At 35.2% G+C, this 25,410-nt stretch overlaps 1 protein-coding gene across 1 annotated transcript in view; it reads right to left on the bottom strand.

Moving 5' to 3' along the window:
* Positions 1 to 18,780, bottom strand: part of LOC137922918 (dynein axonemal intermediate chain 7 homolog) — a 55,958-nt gene extending 37,178 nt beyond the window's left edge. The window contains exons 1-13 of the mRNA XM_068766029.1: positions 18,726 to 18,780; positions 17,096 to 17,142; positions 15,431 to 15,491; positions 13,574 to 13,677; positions 11,895 to 11,986; positions 10,830 to 10,963; positions 10,149 to 10,201; positions 8,340 to 8,477; positions 7,795 to 7,869; positions 5,931 to 6,130; positions 5,055 to 5,221; positions 2,965 to 3,100; positions 1,633 to 1,733 (exon numbers count right to left, since the gene is read on the bottom strand). Coding sequence (XP_068622130.1) covers positions 1,633 to 1,733; positions 2,965 to 3,100; positions 5,055 to 5,221; positions 5,931 to 6,130; positions 7,795 to 7,869; positions 8,340 to 8,477; positions 10,149 to 10,201; positions 10,830 to 10,963; positions 11,895 to 11,968 — 1,078 coding nt within the window. The 5' untranslated portion in view covers positions 11,969 to 11,986; positions 13,574 to 13,677; positions 15,431 to 15,491; positions 17,096 to 17,142; positions 18,726 to 18,780. The remainder of the gene's footprint in view (positions 1 to 1,632; positions 1,734 to 2,964; positions 3,101 to 5,054; positions 5,222 to 5,930; positions 6,131 to 7,794; positions 7,870 to 8,339; positions 8,478 to 10,148; positions 10,202 to 10,829; positions 10,964 to 11,894; positions 11,987 to 13,573; positions 13,678 to 15,430; positions 15,492 to 17,095; positions 17,143 to 18,725) is intronic.
* Positions 18,781 to 25,410: the final 6,630 nt, after the last annotated feature.

Raw genomic sequence — 25,410 nt, 5'->3', positions numbered from 1 at the left:
TTTTAAGTGTACACTTAAAATTCCACAGTGGTTGATTTCCTTCTGGTTGAATAGAGTAGCGGTAATATTATAATGAGGAAAAAATTACTTCTGATATTTTATTTGTGTATATAACAGTATTATTTAATAATTATCCTTTCTATAACCGGTTTTTTTTTATCTTTTTTGGCCCACGCTATTGGAACCTCTCCTTCCACCCCCTTTATATTTGGGAACAGGGTTTTGTATTTCTTAATATTTTTTTCCCTAGAATTTTTATTTTCGTTTTCGTTTTCGTCTTCCATAGTACACAATATCTTTTTTCCTCTTTTTATCATTCTACAATTTCATCTTCCTTTCTCGATCATTCCATTCCTTTCGTACATCCTCAAACACTTCAGTTATCCATTTGCGCAGTATCACAGTTTTAATTGGTTTAATTATTTTCTCGTGTACATCAATTTTATCACGGATTTATTTTACAATTTTTTTTAATATCAAGGTATCTATTTTAATAACTTTACAATGTTTTATCCACCTATGTTTTGTTCTTGTCTATTGCTTATTGTGCAACTTTCCTAAAGAATTTGAGAACGCACTCTCTTTCATCCTTTTCCATTTTTTATAACCGGTTACGATGTAAGATCAAAGTACATATTTTGATGTCATGGAAGTATTTTCTTAATATATTTATGTACAATATTATCCACACAGGATCATAAATGACCACTTGTGTAACACAAGCTGAAATTGAAGCTGATATTAGATCAGATTTAGCACCAATATGATCTAATTCTCCAACTTAACCCCGCAGAGTTTCCAAATGCGATCTGGTCTGAGAGAAGTCAAGTCCACAACAAGATTGTATAATAAATTACCGCTAAACATATAACGCGGTAACTCACTACCTATTCCTATGAAAATGGTTAAGAAATATTTGTTAGACCTATGATTATTTATCTGTTAATTCATTTCTTTCTCTTTCTCTGTTTCTTTATTCTTTCTCAGGCAAGTGCGATCCAAGTCCAAGTTCAAGTTACACTGTAACATGTCTTACACCATATTTATTATAAGCATATATGCTTTATACACATGTATTTATGTTTGTATATATATATGTTTTATACACGTTAACTACCCTTTATATATATTTCTACTGTTTTTATACCAAGGTTGTCTATAAGAGATTGCCTTTTGTGATAAGACCGCCCATTGTACTTTTTTGTTTATTATTATGAAACTATTTAAATATCCTAGCATATACAACTTAGACAGGTTTCGCACGAATTCGAGCTTTCCGTGACCTAAACTATGTCTTCCGTCAACCTAATGAGGGATCAACATAGTACGTCTACCATTTGTCATCGGCGATACCAGAAATGAGCGCCCACTGCTATTCCAGATGAGCAATTATTCAAAGTACGTCCGTTATTTTGGTTTTTCTACAGATTTAAACAAAGCCTTCTCCGTTGCTGTCGACGTGACCTTGAAACATTATAAAATCCACGATCCGAGTTCATAAATCATCACTGGCGAATTAGTCAAAGATCTACACTTTCAGACATCGCTTGATTATTAAAACACCAGAATTTTAAAGAAAATTCAATCTTCAGCCATACGAAAATTACAAATAAAAAAATCAATACAACTTACCGTTTTGTTCAATAATAAAAGTTCTAGGGTCCGGTAGACCCTGCGGTTCGGCCATGTTCAAATTGTCCAGCTCCTCTTTCTCTTTGTCGAATTTTAAGAATCTGAAACGATTATAGTTTTAAACTTTTAATTTATCCTGCCATATTATATATATGAAGCTCCTTTTTTTTGGTTTCGGGGGAGAATCTTCCGCAGGTTCAAGATGCTCCGCCTCTGAGTGAGACAGGGGTATGTGGGATTCCTACCCACTAACCCCCCCCCTCTCCGGTGATCGCCCTCTGCGCTATACGGGAGACCGTGGTATCTCCCGGTCAGGAGTCGCCACGCGGTCTTCCCTCGCGCCGTGCTATTTTCGATAGCCCGTCCCGGGGTATGCGTGTATACGCTACCCTCAAAACCCTCGTGGTGCTATCACAATGGTTCGAGACCACGTCGAGCCATCATCCGCCTCAGAGTCGCCGAAGCTAGTGGGAGTTTAGGGCCCCCACCCAAGCTCCTGCTACTCCGAAGGCTCCGTTTATGGTAGGGGAGCACCATTCACCGGAGGGCCGTCGCGAGGCGCGTCCCTGCGCTGAGGGCGTCGTCTCCGAGCGGGATCTGTCTTCTGTCGATCCCATTCGGCCGCCTCCTTCTGGACCATGACGATCTCACATAAAGAGGCCACGGCCCTCCACGCCGAATATATAAGAAGTAGCCCTCCTACAACACAGCTTCATTTAACACGGTTTCACTTTAACGTGATAATAAAACTGTGTTTGTACATACAACATTGTACGTAATTATATCTCCCGGTAATTTTATTCAAAGCTTTATAAATTATTGTTAGGTTTATTATTAATAATTGTTTTTAATTAGTAGTTGAAACGTAACCCTCCTTTTTGTTAGTACAAAAAGGGAGGTTACGCAATGTTATGCAATGCGTGTATGTACAATAAAATTCCACAAACAATTTCGGATCTTTTATTGTAGATATATAAAACTAATATTATTGAAAAAAGGTATATTATTGTATCCAAGAATACTATACTGATGTTAATGCGTGGAATTAAATGTTGATGCTCATTCAGAAGGCTAATTATTGTCGCGCACTTTTCATAAAACTATATTTGTAAAGAGCAATTGTTTTTCGCCGGCTCTCAGCAGAACAGCCTTCCGAGCTGGTGGTAGCGTTCTGGACAACAATGTCGACCTTTCATGTTGATTGTCGATTCGAAAGTGCTCCTAGTGGTCTTTTCGAGTAAAGAATGGTGTATTTTGATTCCAATTTTTTCTCTTTGAAACTGGTATAGTCCAAAAAGAAATCCTTGGTAGAATGGAAAGAGATAAACTTACGGATTTGCCTTCATAATGTTCTCAATCTCCTTTATCTTGCTCGCGATGTCCTTGTAGAACTTGTTCCGTGTTTCCTCCTGTTCCGCCTTAAGTTTGTACGTCGCTGCGTGTTCCCTGCAGTTGAAGGTGTACAGATCTGGACAGGAACATATTTGTACCATTACTTAAAGAACCAAGAGTCAAGTACATAGCAGGACATTACTTCTTAGGAAAGTTTCCCGAAAGTAACTTACAGAAAGTAAGTTATCGATTATGTATTCTCATCACTATCATCATAAACTTAAATATGACCACAACTGGACATAGGGATACAGGCTGCTCCCAACCGTCTTTATTAGAAATGTACTGGGGAATCCAAAGTTCAGTGTTTTTTATGTATAGTCGCAATACATCTGCCATAAAACGCAAGAGACCTTGTACTTTTTTTTTTGTTTCGGTGGGGGAAATCTTCCGGTATTCAAGATGCCCTGCCTCTGGGGGGAGGACAGGGGTATGTGGGATTCCTACCCACTAACCCCCCCCTCCCCGGTGGTCGCCCTCTGCGCGGGGGACCGCGGTATCTCCCGGTCAAGGATCGCCACGCGGTCTTCCCTCGCGCCGTGCTATTTTTCGATAGCCCGTCCCGGGGTATGCGTGAATACGCTACCCCCGAAACCCTCGTGGTGCTATCACGATGGTTCGAGACCAGAGACCTTGTACTGTTTCAACTTCACCAGTGTCTTGAATATGGGAGTCAGCCAAGAGCCAACTTTTTTGGATATTAATTTGTTTAAAAATGGATTTAAATGTCATTAATTACGTATCATTTGCATATATGAGGTAAAAAAATAAAAAAAAAAATAAAAAATATCACGCACCGGCGCGAGACCGGCACTGCGAGAGGGATTCTCTTTGTAAGTGTCGAGTTTCGCTTTCTTTGGCACGTGGCAGACTTTTACTCATACGCATATTGCAGGCGCAATAAAAAAAGTATAAAAATTAACTAGAAACCAATAGTTCGCCAACGAAATTAAAACATCAAGTGCAAACACGCTAGTGTGTAACTTCGCGTGATGCCGGCCTCGTACTTGTTCTTAAAAGTTGGTTTGTATACATCTCGCGCCCGCGCGAGACCGGCATCTATGTTAGAGTAGAGTTTTTTTCTTTATTAATTTATTATAGTAGTAATTAACTATTTAATATTTCAAGTTACTTCACTCTAGCTCTTACGATTGTTTTACGTGGATCCAAAATTTAATATATTTATGAATCCGTGCTGTATATTAACCTAATAGATAACATTTAGCATGATGGTATAGCTTGATTGTTTTTTTCACTTGCTATATCTAATGAGTCTACTTCTTTTTGATTTAATCCCTATTTTTACTTTCCTGTGCATTATATAAATTTAATAAATGGCACTTGACGAAGAAATCAGACGGGGGGATCATATGAATTTTGATTTTTTTTCTGTTAATTATTGATGATTCTAGACTGTTTTAAAAAAAGTATTCTCCAAAATAAAATTAATGACATGGGCTAAGCCAACATTACAATTTTTGAAAATAATACTGAGATCTATGTGGTGTGGTTGCTCACCAGTAAGTACTAAGACTTGCGAATGTAGGCATAGGGTTCGATCTCCGAAATGCAATCTTACATAATTCACAATTTTGGGATTATTATAGATAGATATTTCCGTAGCAAACTTTCCAGAATGCAGTATCTTTAATGGCAGCTGGCAACTTTTCGCTGATCCTCACAAACAAGATTCCAGAGGATTGGTAACAGCGTCCTCTGTGTACATAATACCACACTTCAAACGCCAACTCGCCTGTCAAGAGTGACTATTATGGTATATCCTGTCATAGATATCTTTGGTGGAAGCCTCCGCCTTGCAGTGAGCGTCTATGGGCGGAAACGAGGAAGTAGATGAAAGACTGTAGACCTTGAGAAATTATCCGTCCGTAATTGTATTTGGACAAAGAAAATTTTGGCAATAAGCTTCGATAAGTATCTTCGATAAGTCAAGACAGTACAACTTACTTTATATTCAAGTTACAAGATGAAAGGTTCCTTCTTCTAATAGGAATGAGGAAGAGGAATCTTACCTAAATCTCTGTCTGGCATTTCAACGGCGAGGCTGAATGTGCGGCAACCTTCACTCAGAAGGTCCACCATGGAGCGAGCCGCCCTCACACACACACACGAGCCGTCGATCATCTTGGGCAATCTGATGCTGACTTGCATGGCCGGGAACGAGAGCTCCATTGGCTCGCTGCAATCACACGAAGTTCACGGTAATTATGGCAAATTCCTTTATACCACTGAAAGTGTAGTGTGTAGTGTAAGACGTTCCGACAAATAAACAATAAAATAAATGTTCATAATAGATCCATTACATGAGATAAATACAATCTAATATATAAAATTCTCGTGTCACGGTGTTCGAACTTGAACTCCTCCTAAACGGCTTGACCGACTTTTACCAAATTTTATATGCGTATTCAGTAGATCTGAGAATCGGCTACTATTTATTTTTCGTACCCCTAAGTGATAAGGATGATCCACCCCTAAATTATTTTTTTTATTTTTTAGACAATTTTTTTGGTTTTTATTTTATTATGATACAGCATACAAAAATACATACAACCTTAAATTTTCACGCCTCTACGATCAACCCTTATTTATTTTGTTAATTAAAACCTTATTTTTTTTGCAAACAACGTTTGCGGGAACAGCTAGTAGTCTATAATCATCAGCTTAAAATTAAGTTTGCGCTAGTTCGTAAAGCGCCATCTATTGAGGAGAATTAACAACATAGTCAGTCGTGTTTGTTTACGGAGGCAGAGCATAGGTTCTAAAAATTTAATTTCAGATATAATTAACTGTTCTTTTGGATACACACAAACACATACATACAAACAAATAAATATCTACTACATTAAACTTTCATACTGAAGCAGTGCTTGAATGAAAATAAATACCGTTCCGGTTCCATTGGCTTCGGCTTTCTGGTAGGCATTCGCACAGCCACCCAGAAGTTCAATCGAAGTCCTTTGAACTCGCGCTCATATGTGGTCAGCTTGATGGAGTCCCACTTGAATCTGTGCTCCAGGTCTCGGAGGAGGGTGAAGGAGGCTGCGTGGATAGCGTTGGAGAGTTCATCTCGGAGCGCCGTGCGAACCTGAAAAAAATAAGGAACATCGTGAAAGAACGTGTGAATCTAAAAACGAATTCAAACATGATGTATTAACCTCAAAAAAACAATTGTAAAATAAATCCGTCATAACATTGATGTACACGAGAAAATAATTAAACGAATTAAAACTGTAATACTGTAATAGAAATGGATAACTGAAGTGTTTGAGGATGTACGAAAGGAATGGAATGATCGAGAAACGAAGATGGAATTGTAGAATGATAGAAGGAGGAATAAAGATTTTGTGTATAGAATGAACTTTGGAAGACGAGAACGAAAATTATAATTCTAGTGAAAAATAATTTATTAGGAAATACAAAACCCTGTTTCCAATTAAAAAGGGGGTGGAAGTAGAGGTCCCCAATAGCGGGGGTCAAATTAAAAAAACCTCTGGAAACTTGTTTATGAGCAGTGACAATCCTATATAATTAATAAACAACACGTAAATTATATAAGATTGTATTCCGGGAATCGAATCCTCTACCGCCGGACTATCACTGCATTTTTTTAATTTTTCGTCCGTCGATCTGTCTGTTTGTTCCGGCTTATCTCTGAAATGGCACGACCGATTTTGACCACACTTATACTGGCAAGTAGCTAATGTAATAAGGAATACCTATTGCTAATTTTATTTCAGAAAAAAAAATTAAGTCAGAAAAAGAACTAGATTAAATATTTTTTTTGGTAAATGCCACGCAAAATCGCGAACACTGGTAGTAGTATATACTTTTAGGACATTCTGCTCTTCCCTAATACACGAATGAAATGTTTATTTATACAAAAAGAAAAACAAACAGATAGTAATGATAATAATGCGTGTCTATGTCTCTGTGTGTATGTTTGTTTGTTTGTTTGTTATATCAACTAAAGCTATCTATCACACAAAATGTATTAAACATTATGTCTTAGATTCTACTAGGAAATCAACATGACTACACTTTTTGTGTGACATGGAATATATATATATGTGTATATATATATATATATATATATATATTTACTGTACTACATATATCATAGAATATTTTACTATATTGTTTTGAGCACGCAATTAAAAATATCCTTGTAAATAATCCCTTTTTTCGCGAAGGCTCTTAGTTTTGGGGGCATTTCGTACATTCCACCATCTTGAGTACACAGGGACAATTTTGGCTTTTGCAAGTTCTTTTTTATTTGCTGACTCTTCTTATATCTATCTTTTTCTTTTATCCCTCACAATACCTCTCATCCCTATTCATTCCTTTACCTTTCTTACATCATCTTTACTTCCTCAACCATTCTTTCCGCGCTACTTTACAATATTTATTTTGTTTTTTACATTTATTTAACCTTTTATAACTTATTTAATTAATTATATTTCTCTTAATATTAATATCTTATATCTATATAACAATTTTATCACAAAATTTCCTCGTCATAATACATATATTACATAATACATAATTTACAATTCATCTCCTCTTTCTTTTCTTACTATCACTATGTTTTTGTTTTTGATTATTATCCCTATAACCTTCCGGGAATAATCCAGAAAGATCTGCCGGCTTTCCTCTTTATTCCCCAATGAGGCGATGTTCCTTTCTATCTTTCCGTGTAAGCGAGACTGGAATTCAAACTTTCACTGGACTTAATTATAGTATAAAACTTACCTCCGTAAAGCCTTCAATCTGCAGCTTAGTGAACTGGCTCGGGTCGGCAAGAAGCTCATCCAGCAATTCCAGCATCTGAATAAATTGGCATAGACAATATATAACAGTGATAGCACGGCGGCAGAGAACTGAGACATGCGATCGTAGGTCGCTAGTTCGATTGTCGGAATACAATTATGTGTGTATCTGGCCATAAATATTACTATAATTAAAAAGTACTAAAAATCTTTTAAATTTGGAATCTGTCACTTTTTTATAATTGCGCATGTTTTTTTTACGGCTAAATATTGTAAAATATCTTATGATATTAAAATAAAGCGGCGTGACAAATAGAATCACATTGCTGTGATTGTATTTGTAATCAGAAATTTTACTTTTAATCATTCTGCGTCGATTAATCAAGTCAAAATTATGTTCGTTTCAAGTTTTTTAAACAAAATATACACATACATATATTGATATCAAATGATCAGCTATGCATTCTCTTCTATAAATTGTACAGAAAAAGCAGAAAGAGAAAGGGAAAGAGTAGATGGTATACCCACCGGTAGGACCTCAATGAACCGTCTTGACAGGTCGTTGTCATCACATACATCCTCCTTCCTCCAGAGATGAAGGTAGGTGTTCATTTGAGTCACCACTCGAGGGTCTGGAAGTCCATCACAGCGCAGATATTGCTGCCACTATCAATCAAAAATTTAACATTTAATAAATAGCAATGTTCATGTAATATATGTTCCTAGACATTTCCATTTCACTAGACTTACTCTACCCTCCGTACACGTGGCGTTTTCATATTGGCGATTAGTAAAACATAACATACTAGAACTAGGTATGTAGAATGTGTTACAAGTGAACAGACGGGCACTGCCATGCGCCATACTGAGTGACTCTCTAGACAATCGCGAGACCTGACACCCTCCATCCATTAGCGTTAAGAATAAAAGAAAATTTTATGAAAGCGAGAGAGGATGGGAAGAATGTTAGTTTTTATGGGTGAAAGCAGAGGCGTGGATGGAGGGGAATGAGAGGGCGGATCAACTGGCCAAGGACGCGGCCTTGAACTGCAAAAGAAGACCAGACTACGAGGAATACCCCATCACATTCGTCAAACGACAGCTAGGCTGGGAACGCTTGACGAATGGAATACGAGGTACATGGAAGGTACGACGGCGTCGACAACATGGAAATTTTTCCCGGACGCCATCTCAGCCTACCGCGTGTTCCGCAGTGTCGAGGTGGATGCGATCTTTGTCCAGCTCTTCACGGGGCACGGGGTGTTCTTCGAGTACCTTCACCGGTTTCAGCTCATGGAGGATCCCTCGTGCTTCTGTAAACCAGTCGTGGACTAGACCGTGGTCCACCTTTTGGCCAACTATCACGAGTTCGGAGGATTCCGAGTCGGCTCCGAATGCCGGTTAGGCACTAGGATCTGCGAGGATGCTATAGCTTCGCTTATCAAGAATGATGAGGTGCAATCAGAGTTTCTTAGACTATGTAGAAAAATTGTGATAAACGTAATAAAAAGGAAAAGAGGGAAAATGAAATGAAAGGGCAATACAGATGAAATGTAGAATAGAAGGAAAAAATAAGTGTGTGTGTGTGTGTGTGTGTTTAAATTATTAAACCGAAATAAAAATCCTTAACCCGTAAACAAGTTAGGGGTACGGTAAATAAGAGCCGCTTCAAACAGATATTATAGTAAATCTATAGAAAACGTCTCAGAGTTTGAAAAAAAAATGATCATAAATCAATATCTGTATTCATCAATCAATCGAGTCATTTCATTTTCTGATTTATGGTAATATTGGTCTTGATCCATTGTCTATAACACAATTATTTATTTTTATTTATTTACTCTTTTTGCAATTATATGTAATAGGATAAAAAATGAAGTACTATGAGCGGTATTATCGCAAAATGTGATATTACATTGTATGGATATAGTTAATAAGGAAAAACACAGTGCGTAGTCAACAAGCAATATATATTAACATATATAAATATGTCAATTGATAAGCTGTCGTACTTATACGTCTGTGCTCGGATATATTTACATCATGTATTCTTTTTTTAAATTTTGTTTCCGTAAAATAAAAATAATTCCATTGATTTTGCCGATTCAGAAACTTTCAAACGAAGAGAGCCGATAAAAGAAACCAACACCAGATGGCATTTTAGATGTTATTGAAAGGACAAAGGAGGTTAATAACTTTTATAAACTACTTGGTGCAGATTGGCTTCTTGCTTATGATGACGAATATTAGATATTTCACATCTATGAATGTAATTCAAGAATTCAAAGAACCAAATCCTTGAGATAACGTATTTTTTTGATTTAGAAATTTACTTACGGCGGCATTCATTGTCTTCTTCTTCAAGAAGTTCACTCTTTGTAGTTCAAATTCTGAAATTATCAAAAAAATTGAACTTTGTGGCATTTTGAGGTTTAATAGTTAAAATATAATGTTGGAAGATAGCGTGGTGATTGAGGATTTTATAGGTATCCAAGAATAATTCTATCCCAGACTACGACACAACACAGAGTCACTCTGTGTTTGGCACTAATCGGTGTAAGATTATTCCTGAGGATGCCCCGTGGAGGGGTGAAACACGTGTTGAGTGATTTAACGATGTAGTTGTGTATTTCTCATTGTTTGCCGCATGCGCATTTATCAGCGGGCTGGCGGGTGGTGCACTTTATTGCACGACTACCACTGCATGTGCGGAAGTGGCTAAATATTGATCTCTCGATTTCTTACTTAAGAATAATTTTAGCCGGTAGACGCGGCGTGGGTATTCCCCCCACTAGGTGGACGGATGATATAGTTAAGATCGCGAGAAATCGCTAGATGTGGGGAGATCCATGTCTTGCAGTGGTCGTCCATCAGCTGATAGAAAGAAGAAAAGTGGACTATCGATCTTAGAAAGATCTTCGAAGAACCCTGGATACTATCCAGTTCTATTGGATACCTATAGAGTTCTACACTTATCAATACGTAGTATTATTACGTTATTCCGCTAAACAAACTTACTTCGGAACAGGGAAATGGTTTTGACTAGCAGATCTGCTCTGACAGCTTGTTCCTGGTTGTCCTTGGCCATGAGAGCGGCGCGAGCTCTGGCTTCGGACAGCCGTTTTTCCTTGGCGCCCGCCAGGATGGCTTGCCTGTCAAATTAAATGTTTCTCACTTTACAAAGCACAACAGCCGTGAAGCTCTAAGATTCTGGAGTAGAGATAACAGTTGATAAGCATTTCGGATGCAGGAAAGAATAAAGGAAAGTAATATCGCCTCTGTAGTTAGCCCAGAGGGAGGATGCTGGATATTTCTGGAGTACTGTAAGAAGATTATCGGAACAGTAATATGAAGGACAAAAGGTGTAAGTCAATAGAAGAGACACACATTGCGACCACACTGTGAAAAACCTAAACAAAATAAAATAATGGATACAAAATATAACTTAAATGAATATAAAAATTGTAAAATATGAATCAACAATAAGAATTTAGAATTGTTACAGTACTCTGATGGGAAAGCAAAGGAAGAGAGGTGGTGTATGTAAAGGAATAGAAGAGAAGCACAACAGAGGAATGAATGAAGGATCTTAAGAAGGACTAAAGAGGAAGATGGAATTTAAAAAAAAAAAAATAGTGAAAAATTTATTGTAAATAATGTCGTTTTTTAAACATGGTATGGGAGCACGGTAGGTCCCTAAAATAGGGGCATTTTAAAAAATAAACTATCTTGTGTACGATCGCCGGAATATCCTAGCGGCATTTTTGGAAATCTATGGGGAGTCTGGACATTTCTAACAATGTACACTTTATTACTAAAATCATCTATTATAAAATGATTTTAGTAATAAAATATCCACTGCTGAAATATCCACTTAAAACTGCCATTAGTATGACGTACATTTCTCTTTGGGGTTACACGTATATACATATTTTTCTCTCCAACCAACAACCAACCAACTGTAATATATACGTAATTTTAGTTATATAGATAAGTACTACTAATTGGACTGTATCAAAGTACCAACAATTTTTATTAAATCTAATTCACGATCTACGTAAACCGCAATAGCGTATGACTAACTTCTCGGCCTCTTTCTCCGCTCTCCACTCTTCAATCTTCTGTGCGAGCCATGCCTCTCTTTCTTTCTTTGCCATCTTCTTCCAGTTTTTAGGCTGTGGTGAATTCTTATTTTAGTTACACTGGATATATATTATAAGTTCTACTGTCAATCCGATCTTGGTAGAGTAACTTTGTATCACTATAAAGTACATATAGGTTTAGCACGCATATTTTGTTAACAACTTGCACAAGAATCTAAAACAATATTCTAACGTGGACAGAATACGTAACATTAATCACGCGTTGCAATTGAATGTTCTAGCGAATTCTAGTAAATTTTAAATACAGAACATATTTTTGTGAACAGCAAACGGCTACTGCCCTCGTCGCGCAGTCAAATATTGAACCTGCTATTGAAAGGGGACGCTATGAATAACAAATAGAACAATAAAAAGTGTTCCATTTCTTTATGACTGAAGGAATTTTACTGTCTCGTGCCCTATTCATATTCCCTTAGGATTTTCGACGAACGTATCTAATAAAATTTCCTTATAAAATGGGTATACTTTTTTTAATACCAAAAAGTCACGAGCTGTGTAATCTTACAAGACTTCCATAACAGTAGAAGCACATTCCTAAACATGGAAGAAAGTGCACATCAATATAAAAATGTACTGCTAAAAAACAATGCTGCATATATTATAGACTTTGCAAGAATATTTTCATGTGCTTACACACAAATTTAATAATACTTTTGCATTTAATGCAAAAGACAGGGGACGTTTTGAAATAGACTTGTTGTCCAGAGAAGAATGAATTGCTTCGAATCTAGATGACGCTGCAAATCACGTTGAAGTATTTAGAGAATCGTACGCAAAGTGAGGCAAGGTAGAGTTGGTAACAGAAGTAATTCTGACGATAAACATCACATCAGCTCTGCAAAAAGTATATTTCTAAAACGATAACTGTGAGGAAAAGGGTCTAAAATAGAAGGTTGTCTCACTCCATAAATTATACTTGAGAATACATGGATCTAACTGTTTTGACTAGTGTCATGGTTTACATTTTGAAGGGAAAACATATCATTTCGCCTTAAAGGTAGATTAGCTTGTATATGTTAGCATGTAATTCTATCTTCTCTGGAACTCATCAGGTTTCTCTACGATATCAAATGAGGGATTAGGTAATCCAACGACACACGAAAGTAACTAAATCAGCAGGCCATGTAGTGTCCAGAACAGATGGCTGTTAGATCCTCAAGGTTCTAGAAGCTATAGACCGGCAAACGGAACGTAGTTTCATCGGTAAAAGTGGAATGCAGGTCACTTCCAACTGGTCCTACTGAAAATCTATGTAGAAGGTAGATGTCCAGCAGTGGACTTGCAGCTAAAATGATGATGATGATGAGGTTGATAAATAAAACAATGAAGATGATAGACGTGACGATGGTATGTAATACAATGAAAATAGGTGTCAACGCAATATCTTACTAAATTTCTTTTTACTTCTCGAAAGTTCTACAGAAGTTTGAACTGTTCTTTAAGCAATAGTTATTTTTTTAATAAAAGTCTAAAACTTGAGCTTATAACATAACAATTAGAAACTAGCCATTCCTTTTCAATTGATGTAATATCGTCTATGCCTTCCAATAAACGTCTATCGGATGACATGAAAAAAATGATGAAATATTTATTTTATACCTTTTCAAAAGCCGGTATCTCTTCCTTCTTCTTCTCTTTCTTTCCCTTCTTGCCTTTTTTCTTCTTTTCCGCTTGATCTTCCTCTTCTTCTTGTTGTATTTCCTCTGTGATATAATTAAATTTCCATTATTTATAATACTACATGATATCATAATCTGGTCTCTTTAGTTGAGTTTAGTTTAACCTTTATTGGTCAAAGCATGTGATCATGGGCAGTTTAATCATTTTCAAGTTGTTACATTTAACTTTGTTAGTTTTTTGCACTAAGTGAAATATATTTGATAATGTTGCAGCGCTAAGTCAAAGTTGTCAGACGGAAATAATAAAGTTTTGTTTTAATAACAACAATTCGTTAAAAATCATAAAGCCTTCAATTGTACGATCCTGCATGTATATAAAAATTAATTTTTATTTCCGTTCGTTCATTCATGTCAGTCCCTAAAAGGTGTCACTCCCAATGACAGATCTTTTGTTGCCCACTGACCACTATTATGTCTTCGGTCTACCTAAAGGGGGGGTCTACCCATACCGCGTCTACCGGCTCGTGTGGAAACCTTTCAGCCCTAACAGTCATCAGCTGCACGAGCGATGGGCAGATCGCACACAGCTGGGCACCGCTCACAGCCATTTCATTTCCATTTCCATTTGTGATTAGATCTGGTTTTTTCGTTGACTATATCTTAAAAGACTAAGGAATGCATTTGTATTATTATAGTTATCTATTGGAAAAATGAGTAAAAGTGTAGAAAGTAAAGTTTCTAATAAAACTTTGTAAATTTAACATTTTGGTATGAACTTCGCACACTTGATACATCACTGTGAACTTCGCGCGTTTGACAGTATATTGCTACATCTTTTATATATAGTCGCTTATCAACAAATGCTGTAATGTGTATAAATATACACACACACATATATATATGTGTATATATATACATATATGTATGTGTGTGTGTGTGTATATGTATAATCAATTATCTTACATTAAATCATATGAAAATATAACGAACATATAGATTTTAACAAAAAAAAAACATTTGGTAAATCATAATGTCTGTTTATAATTGCCATCTAAAGATTTAACTGCCTTTTGTTACGCACCTCCTAAAACAGGCGAATCTATATAATTCCAAAATGAATTGTTAATTTAAATGTCTTTATTTTCAACTCACAGGCTAACCTTGTAAGGTTAATATATTAACGGTTGAAAATTCCACTAAATCTAACATAATTATACTTTATAATGATATGTTAATTATTTTTTTGTATTTCAACGCGACAGACCGATGACCTCTCCTTACTTATACCTTTATGACTCCAATTACGTTTACTCTACGTGTGAATCCGTAGTCCAGCCTGTTTACAACCTACCAAAACCTTCGAGAATCGATATTAAGGTTCTTGAAATATCGTATAATAAATACATTTAAAAAACTTTTAAGTTAAACGGTTTTTTGATACCCATATTGTGGTGGTTGTGGAAAAATATGTACCTAGTCCGCCATATTGGAACGGCGTCCATCTTGAATTTTAAATTTTGACATAATCATCGTGTTTTACTAGTGTAGCCCTTTCATTTGATACCCATATTGAGGAGGTTAAGGAAAAACATGTAATCCGCCATTTTGTATCGGCGGCCATCTTAGATTTATAATGTTATTGATTTTATTATATTGTATTGTCATCTAAATTAAATGTGTGTACCAAATTTCAGATCAATCTGACAACGGGAAGGTGCTTAATTTCAATTTCTAATTTTGACCCAAATAAACAAATTTCGTACGGGTTGAACTAAATAAAACCGTTTAAAAATCATAGACATTTCTATGGGTGTTAAAATTTAAATTGTATACTCACCTGCAATCGATTCGTCAGACCAGTCGAATAAGGATGTCGCTTTCTTCGTTACCTCCACAACCTGAGTAGTGACGACATGTTTAGCTTTTTTAGTCTACGTGGTTTTCTTATAATTGATATTTAAATATCTAGTGTCTTCAAATTTAATCTATATTTTCAAAACATATAAGCGCGCAGCATAGATAGCTTGGAGCATCAAGGTTCTGGAGTTGAAAGCGAGGTAGGAGCAGCAAAGTAAGTCCACCCACAAGATGAATATAAGCCTTGGATTTGGTGATCAGAAGACGCTAAATCCAGGCCACCTTGATCCACTACAATTGAAAATTTATAGGAAAGGCTTTATATCGGTGGAGGTCTTATAGTTGAAACGAAGATGATGAAAGATGAAGCATCAAATAAATTAAATAATCTTTGAAAATTTGCTATAGCTCGTGTAAGTATTTGGAGTTCGATAAGTGGGCGTTCTCTTCTGTTTGTTAAAAAAAGGATTGTTCCTTAAAACACTATTCAATCTGGAAAATTCCACATTATAGGATCAAGATTTAAAGCTGCTTTCTTAATAATATTACCAATATAAATGTTTTACCTTTCTACATTTCACAAACATTAGCGTCCGTGCATTCGTTTTAACAATGACATTTTATATTTCCGATTTTTTTTTGCTTGCGATTTTTCATGAAATAGTGTATACTAAGTGTCTTAAACTATTTTCTAGCCTTAATTTTGGGTTCTTAAATCATTGATGTCTTGTGCTGTTTTTAAGATTACCATTTAAAACTAAGTTGAAGTCAACCAAATATTATGATTATTTTTTTAAATCATTGGTGGGTTGTTTTTGTTTTTACAACGCTCTAACAATGTTCAGGTTTTAAAATGACGTTTCGTGTGACTGCTTCCTCATCTCTACTCCATATTGGTATCCTCAGGTTGTGCGCCAGTATGTGCGGCGGTTGTCGTATTCACATCGATGAACCTTGCGATCGCATCTTGAGTCTCGTGCGTGTGAAACTCACATGTATCACACGCACGAGTTCGTGTGATACATGTGCGAGTTCGTGTGACGTGATATCGCTACCACCGCTGGACACTGTTATACAGCCCGAGGGTGTATGTTGTTCGACGGACAACGATGACCACCTCGCTTTTTAGCCCCTGAGCCTTGTAGATGGTGATCGACCTTGAACCTGCCTCTGTATCGTAGCCTTGTCTTATGAGAACTTGTTTATCTAAGTAAGAAAAGGACCAATATTTAGCCACTTCCGCACATGCAGTAGTAGTCGTGCAACAAAGTGCACCGCCCGCCAGCCCGCTGATAAATGCGTATGCGGCAAACAGTACGAATCACACAACCGCCACCGCTAAACCACTCAACACGTGTTTCACCCCCCCACGGGGCATCTTCAGGAGTTATGTTACACCGATTAGTGCCAAACATAGAGAGTGCCAACGCCTGATTCCATTAAAAACTTGTTTATCGGCTTGGATGTGTGTCAGATACTGAGTATTTCTCTGTTTCCTCTCTTTTTGGACGAATATACATATACTTCTAAGCTAAGGGATTGATTGTAAGTGAAGATTCTATTAAATTGGTCCCTTCCAAAACTTCTCTTCACATAAAAGTTGAAAAGAAATGAATAGAAAAAATGAGACAAAAATAGCAAATACCTCTTCCGCCTTCTTCTTCCCTTTCTTCTTCTTGATCGGTTTAATTTCTGTAAAATAATAATAAATGTTAAAAGCTTTCTCAAGGTATGAATTAGTAAACATTATTAAGCCCTGGTTAGCATTACGTCTTGAGTATCCTTTATTTTAGTTTTAAAAAATGATGTTTATCTTGTTCTTAGACGGAAAAGTGAAGGAGAAATTATGTAAGTAAAAAAATTATTCCAGAAGTAAAAAGGTGATTCGAAGTAAGAAAAGGACCAATATTTAACCACTTCCGCACACGCAGTGGTAGTCGTGCACTTTGTTGCAGAAGTGGCTAAATATTGGTCCTTTTCTTACTTAGGATGGACTTCCGCAAGGTAACGCCTGATTTCATTAAAAATAAGGTGATTCGAAACTGTTGTATCTTCCTCTTACTCTTATAACATGACTTTGAATTCAGTTGAAAGAAAGGGTCGAGGAGGAAACCCTGGCGGGAACTAACCAGTGATCAATAATAAAAGTCACCAGACGTTCCTAGGCTTCTATAGGAAGGTCATAGAACCTGCAGTAAGAATCAACAAGGCTCTTATCACACTCTTAACACGTGTAACTTAGACATTATTAAACCTTTTGACTGTCAGATGCTTAACAAATGTTACAGACATTCCTACAAACCGATGGAAAATAGATACCCACCTTCTAATGCCCCAGGAGATTTAAATAACAATTACACCTTACTTTACAATTTATATTCGCCTTTCTAAAGCAAACCAATCAATAACCTGTATGCAACATACCTGCGTCATGTAACACGCTTTTCTAGTCTCTAAGAGGTGTATTCCACTAAGATCTTGTTACAAAGCTAACAAATGTACATAATGTATAAATTATTACATACAGTATACTACAATCTTGATCCTTGATAAAAAATCCCCCACACTTTTCGTTACGTTCGTTTCGTTGTCAATGAACCATCGATCAAACTGTGAAACTAGTATTGCAAGACAATGTATTCCGCCCGATTTTGTCTAAAATTATATTCGTGCAAGTCTTGTGTTTTGAATATAAGAAGTTTAAGTTTCTCCAGCCACATCCTTTTTTTAAATATGCTACTTTTGCTATATGATGTGTTGACATAAATCATTGGAGGTTTGTAAATTTATGTATATATGTTATATATATATATATATATATATATATATAACATATATACATAAATTATGATTTATTTATATATATATATATATATATAAGAGGCTTGTCGTTATAATAAGTTTATCTTACCTTAATGCCTCTTAATTATTTTGTAGTATATTAAAGAAGTCCATTGAACAATAAAATCCTGGTAGAGTATGAAAGAAAGCTTGGAAATTAATTTTTCGGCTACTGCATTCGAGATATTGTATATAAAAAAATCAAGAAAAAGAAAGAGGAATGAATGGAAGATATAAAGAGTGGTTACAGGGAAGCATGACAACAATGATATTCAGTGAACACATATTAATTTTACGAATACTTCCTGCTTTACCATTGGGTCTACAAAAATAGGGGCCATGGTAAAAATTCGTTGGTGAAGGCATATACCTTGCAGTGGGCATGATTTGATAATGATTGCCTGATCTGAAGTAATGAGAATAAACAAGTTTACCTTCCACTGGAGGCAAGGATTCGAACGAGGCGCTGGTGTAAGAGGTGTCGGTATACTGGACCTCCTCAACTGGTTGCTCCAGGTCCGTGGTGGCCACCAGCGTCTCCTCCAGCACTTCGGACTCTGTAATTTACATTTCCAATAATTTACTGTGACCATAAAAATATTTTTTTTTATTATAAAAAATTATATTTTATAAGATGTTTCATTCTAATATGTCGTTATATGTTACAGACACCAGCGTTCTTCTCCTTAAATAAGCAAATAATAAATGATACCTTCAAATGTTTATATATAAAAAAACTAGATCTATATATAAACAATAAAACAAAAAATATTTATACGAATAGGCTTTATCAAGCACCTTCGGAAAGCCAATATATTGATATAACATACATTTAAATATGTGTTTACACATTTTTGATCTCTAAAGTGGTAGCCCGGCGTTAGAGAAACGAGACTTGCGATCGAAAGTCATGGGTTCGATTCTGGAAATACAATCTTACATATATACATATATATATACACATTTTGAGCATTAATCAATGCCAGTCTTATTGTTTAATACAATGCGAATTACACAACAACCACCGTTACAAATGTGTAACATTACTCTTGAGGATGCCCCGTGGAGTGGTGAAAGACGTGTTGAGTGATTTAACGGTGGTAGTTGTGTAAATCGTATTGTTTGCCGCATGCGCATTTATCAGCGGGCTGGCGGGCGATGCACTTTATTGCACGACTACTGCTAAATAGCGGAAGTAACTATATATTAGCCCTTTTCTTACTTAAGATGGACTTCCGTAAAGTAGCGCTTGAATCTATTAGATAATGTTTAGAAGTCTTCTTGGAGTTGAAAGTAAAACTTTAGTATAGAGAACAGAATGAATTTTAACAAAAACCCTAAAACCACGTTAACGAATCCTAGAACTAACTTTATTTAGACAACCAATCAAAATCCTTACTTTACAACCAATCACATGCGTCGTCTGTGTGAGGCGACGGAAGATGTGTGCGACAGAGATAGATATATATGTTAAAATTGTAGCGCGCATTAATCTATGCCGGTTGTGGTCGCTTCAAATGAATTTTATTTGAATACATATATACAATGTTATCTATATATGTATTTGTGTAAATGATTTAAGTTTTGTCTTATCTAAAGCGTTGTTACTTCTGTATTCTTCTTTAGTATATTGTGTGGTCACTATGAATAAGAAAATAGAAGATATTTACCTGGTGGTTCTGGATGGTCATTCTGAAAATAAAAATAATGTTTAGTGTTGTTAGCGTTCTATTATCACTATATGTTCTTTCTTAGACATATCAACTTATGTTACGTATTTCTCTTAAAGTTAAAATAAAAAGGAGAAGAAAATTTAAGAAAAAGGATTCGACTATACATTGTCATTTTAGCCATAGGTCGTTCACTGCTCGAGATAGGCCATAGGTTTCCAATAGCACTTGTTGAAATAGGACCTGTTGAAGCACTTATCGTCTTCCGATTAGTAATATATGTGTTCAAATCTGAATATAATATTTTTATTAATACTATTGGTTTGCGGGAATTAGTTGATCCATTAAAATTTCACCAATATATTCCTCTTCAAAGGTTTCTACAACCTTTAAAAATAAAATTAAGTTTATATTATTTTCCAGCTAAAATCTGGATCATTACCATCATCATTTCAACTGAAAGACGTTCACTGCTGGGCATCGACATTCTCCAGATTTACGATAGAACCGATTGCAACTGGCCCCAGAAGTCCAACAGTCGTTTTAGCTGATAGATGCCCACTATAAAGCATTGGCCTTTTCTTCTCTAATCATTCCTATCTTTCGCTCGTGGGGTGGCGAGTGATACGGTTGAAAGAAATAAAACTGTACAGAATAAGGTACTTAATAAGCTCTGCACAAAATAAATTGTTAACTAATAATAAGAAATAGAAAAAGAAATGTGTAATAAAGAATTAAGAAAGTAAAATAAATGTGTAAATAAAGATAAATTAAATGTAACATAAAATTAAAAAACAAAAATAAATAAAATGTACCTAGCCACCTTAGAGTAAGAAGATGATGGAAGAAAGGCGAGGAAAGAAAGAAGGTATAAAAGAGCAAAACAAAAGATATTGCGAAGGACAAAAGTAAAGAATGAAAGATATTGTGACGCGTGAAAGAGAGTGATAAATAAAGAAAAGACTGAAAAAAAAATTATTGACCAATAAAGTCCCTAATCCCAAAAAGTTAGGGGTACGAGAGGCTCTCAATAGCGGGGGCCATAAAAAAAAGCATAGGCCTTTAATAAAGATATCTATGAAGAGATATACAATAATCACCACGCTTGGCAGGTGAATTGGCGTTCGCAAGATGTATTATGGTTTACAGAGGTCGCTGCTACTCATTCTGTAGAGGTCGCAATCCTATATAATTAATGCACAAGGTGTGAATAATATATAAGGTTCTATGCTGGGAATTCCTACGATCGCATCACTGCTCATGATAATAATAGAAACTATATTTTTTAATATGTCATATATGTAAAGAATCGAAGAACAATATATGACACTCAAATCAATGGTTATAAATTACTAGCTGATCCCGCAAACGTTGTTTTGCAAAAAAAAGTTTTTAATTAACAAATAAAAAATAAGGGTTGATCGTAGAGGGGTGAAAATTTAGGGTTGTATGTATTTTTGTATGCTGTATCATAATAAAATGAAAATCAAAAAAATTGTCTAAAAAATAAATAAATAAAATTTAGGGGTGGACCACCCTTATCACTTAGGGTATGGAAAATAGATAGTAGTCGATTCCCAGACCTACTGAATACGCATATAAAATTTGGCAAAAATCAGTCAAGCCGTTTCAGAGGAGTTCAAGTTCGAACACCGTGATACGAGAATTTTATATATTAGATAAACAATTTTTAACATGATCATAGAACTTATCAAATTACCTTTTTCTTGTCTTTTTTCGCCATGGTGAATTAAAAAAAAAACGTTCGAAAATATATACCGTGTAAAATAACAGATGATTTTGTAAAAAAAATATATAAATATATAATATATCGCGTACGATTATCTGAAATAGTTACATGCTAGTGACATAATGTCGGCCAACAAGTGTCAAATTACTTGACGCCAGTTGCATAGTCATCGGTAAAGATGCGTTCAATTATTATTACTATTTATATAATAATAAAACCTCTTTTCTCCTTGGCCGCGTCATAAGTCGTTCTCTATGGCGTAGAAACAACAGACGTAATTTATTTATTTATTATATGCTTTCTAAACTTGAATCTTATGGGACATTGTTATCTGCTTCGGTGCAATGAAAATACACACACCAGTACGATTAGGGGAACAAAAAAATTGTTTTCGACTTATTTCATACAAAACAATTACTTCTGCTCAAATTACTAAATTTTTTTGAAAAGTTATGAAAAAACAGCGATTTATGAAATTTTCTTTTTCAGTTATTATCGGTTTAATTTTAAAATGAACACGATAAAAAATCAAATCAATATCGAGTATTGCCTTCGCAAGCCCTTATCAGTGCTTGTATACGAATGCATATATCCAAAATAAGGTTGTCGATTATTTCTTGAAGCAATTTGTCCTATTCTTCCACCAACGCGAATCATCAGGAACATTCCTGGGAGTTGGATTTCGCTGTCTATTATAGTAGATGTTGACTTGTTGATGTTGTTGTTGAACAGAGAGATATTTATCAGAAGTGACGTCAGGTGTGTTTCTTCGTTCTTCAATCATCATGAAATGTCGGCATTGTTGTCTCTATAGGAAGCTATCGGCTCGGAAGGCAGCTCTGTTGAAAAGAGCCGGAGAGAAACTCAACAATCTTTACAAACATAGTTTTAAAACAGTTCTAGCTTCCTGTGTGAGCACCCACAACATTTCCTGGATAGAATAATATAGTTTTTTCAATAATATATGGGTTTTAAATCTCTCCAGTGGTAGATTTAAAATTGATTTTTAGTATTTTATTGTACATACATATACTTTGTGTCATAAATAGTTCAAGTTCGAAGTTATTGACTAGAAAATCGTTTCGTTGATCGACGAAAGACTTCGAGTAACATATAAAACAGGAAACGACTAAAAAAGTCACGCACCTGTCTTGAAACAAATGGTCGTTGCTATTTCTACGAATAATAAATATGTATTAGTTTGCATCGGATTTTGAACGTGTAGATTTTTATTTTTATTTATATATTTAATATACTTTATTGTACACTTTTGAATACATAAATAGTTTCATAATTATATACAAAAAAAGTACAATGGGCGGTCTTATCACACAAGGCAATATCTTACAGACAATCATAGTAGAAGTATAAGTAATGAGTTGTTAAACATACATATGTATATAGCATATACTTATAACAAATAAGGTATAATACATTTTATAAATATACAATAATAAATAAAGCATCGTATTGACTTGGATCGCACATGCCTCAGAAAGAATTAAGGAAAAATTTTTGTTAAAACTCAAAATGGGCGACGTACGGAGTATGTACTGATTGAGGAAAAGTGATAATCGAATAAAAATCTGTTTGATTTTTTTATCCGGATTGCAAAGAAAACACAAAAACGAAAAGTGTGCGATTTATCGATAGATGAAGCAAAAGGAGAAATGTAAACAGTATAATGTATCCGATACAAAAAGATGTTTTGCAGCTTCCTGAATGCTGCCCATTCTTGTTGAATTCTAGGAGTGATCTCTTTCTTGAAGTTGGACTCGCCAAGCTGGATGGTTTGTTCAAGTTATGTTGCTTACACTATTGTCTTTTATTTCATTTGGAACACAGAACCTCTTTCAACTCCCATGGTTCTCTACTGTTAAAAGGTTAGTTACACATATGTATTACATTTGCAATGGCGATAAAAAAGTATTTTCACGTGTTGAAAATGTATCAAACTTTTAAAACACCAGAAAAACAGCGACTCATGTCGACATTAACAATGTCATCCGCCATCTTGTGGGTGTACGTTCTGTGCTGCGCCAACCAGTTCTTCATGGTTTTCACACCAAAAACCTCAAGACTTTTCTGATACTTAACTTGCCAATCCACTTGACACATAATCAACGGTTACTATAATGATCTCTATTGATCTCGACTCGTCATAAAATTAGTGTTAAGATGTTATTAAAAAAAAAAAAAAACAAAATTGTAACATGTGAAATAGAAAAATTTTTTTTTTAAATATTGTTCAGCAAGTTTTATATTTTTTTTCTGTGTCAAAATGTGACAGGTCAATATTTTTAATGATAAAAAATTTAACGAAACATTTTGGTGAATACATAAAAATTTAAACAAATGAAAAAATATCGAAACAATTGAAAGTATATATGCCAATATAAACGCGTAGATATATGCATGATATATGTACATATACAGTTACATTTACCCTTGAATTGCATATTGAGTGTTAAGGGAATGTTAAAACTTAATTATTATTTTTTACGGTCGTGACTTATTGCTAATTGGTCGATGATTCAATTCTTGGAACTGATCATAAACCGTGAAAAAAAAGTAGCTTCCTCGTTCCTTATCACTGGCCAGTACGACTACAATATTTTTATATAAAATTGTTCTCGCACGTTCGAATTTAAATTCGAACGCCAATTTGAATTCGGACGCCATCTTTTATGCGCCATCTTGTTGTATTTTGGAACGTTTTCCCATATAATTACTGCACAAAGTTAATTACATTATATTATATACCAGGAATTGAACGCGCCACTACCGCCGTACTGCAAGAATAAATGTACATATTTATACATATATTATTTTTGTCAAATATATATATATCCATATATATATATAAATAAAAAAAAAATCCATGTAAGAAATTCTGATTAAAAATACAGGATGATAGGTATATACGTAAAAGTATTTAAGAGGTAAAGGTGTACTTTATATGCTATCAAATAGTATATAGTACACCCTCTTCAATAACCAATCCTATCAAAAATAATATATAACATAGTGATAATACTGTAAGAAAAAATGATTGTAAATTGGGATTACTAAATATAATAAATATATTTAAAAAACTTTTAAGTTAAACGGTTTTTTGATACCCATATTGTGGTGGTTGTGGAAAAATATGTACCTAGTCCGCCATATTGGAACGGCGTCCATCTTGAATTTTAAATTTTGACATAATCATCGTGTTTTACTAGTGTAGCCCTTTCATTTGATACCCATATTGTGGAGGTTAAGGAAAAATATGTAATCCGCCATTATATATCGGCGGTCATCATAGATTTATAATGTTATTAATTTTATTATATTGTATTGTCATCTAAATTAAATGTGTGTACCAAATTTCAGATCAATCTGACAACGGGAAGGTGCTTAAATTTCAATTTCTAATTTTGACCCAAATAAATAAACAAATTCCATACGGGTCGAACTAAATAAAACCGTTTAAGAATGAATTTTCGTTTACTTTCTGACGACGTTAGTACGTATTCGTCTGCCTAGCGGGTAGGCTCCCTAGTGAATCACTGGATTCGGGCAGTGCAGATCTGGTCATGCCCTTTCGACGTCAGGACATGTGCCTTACAGCGAGCTCCCTCGGTCTCAATGCACAAAACACAGACTCGGAGGCCGCGGCCGCCTAAAAGCGTGGGCGGCCTGGAGAGGCCCCTATCA

Source organism: Battus philenor, unplaced genomic scaffold (assembly GCF_028537555.1).
Source record: "Battus philenor isolate CCGP_79_NKW_IND1 unplaced genomic scaffold, ilBatPhil1.0.hap1 SCAF_20, whole genome shotgun sequence".
In the NCBI taxonomy this organism is placed as follows: Eukaryota; Metazoa; Arthropoda; class Insecta; order Lepidoptera; family Papilionidae; genus Battus; species Battus philenor.
This window is presented reverse-complemented; position numbering and strand designations above follow the sequence as displayed.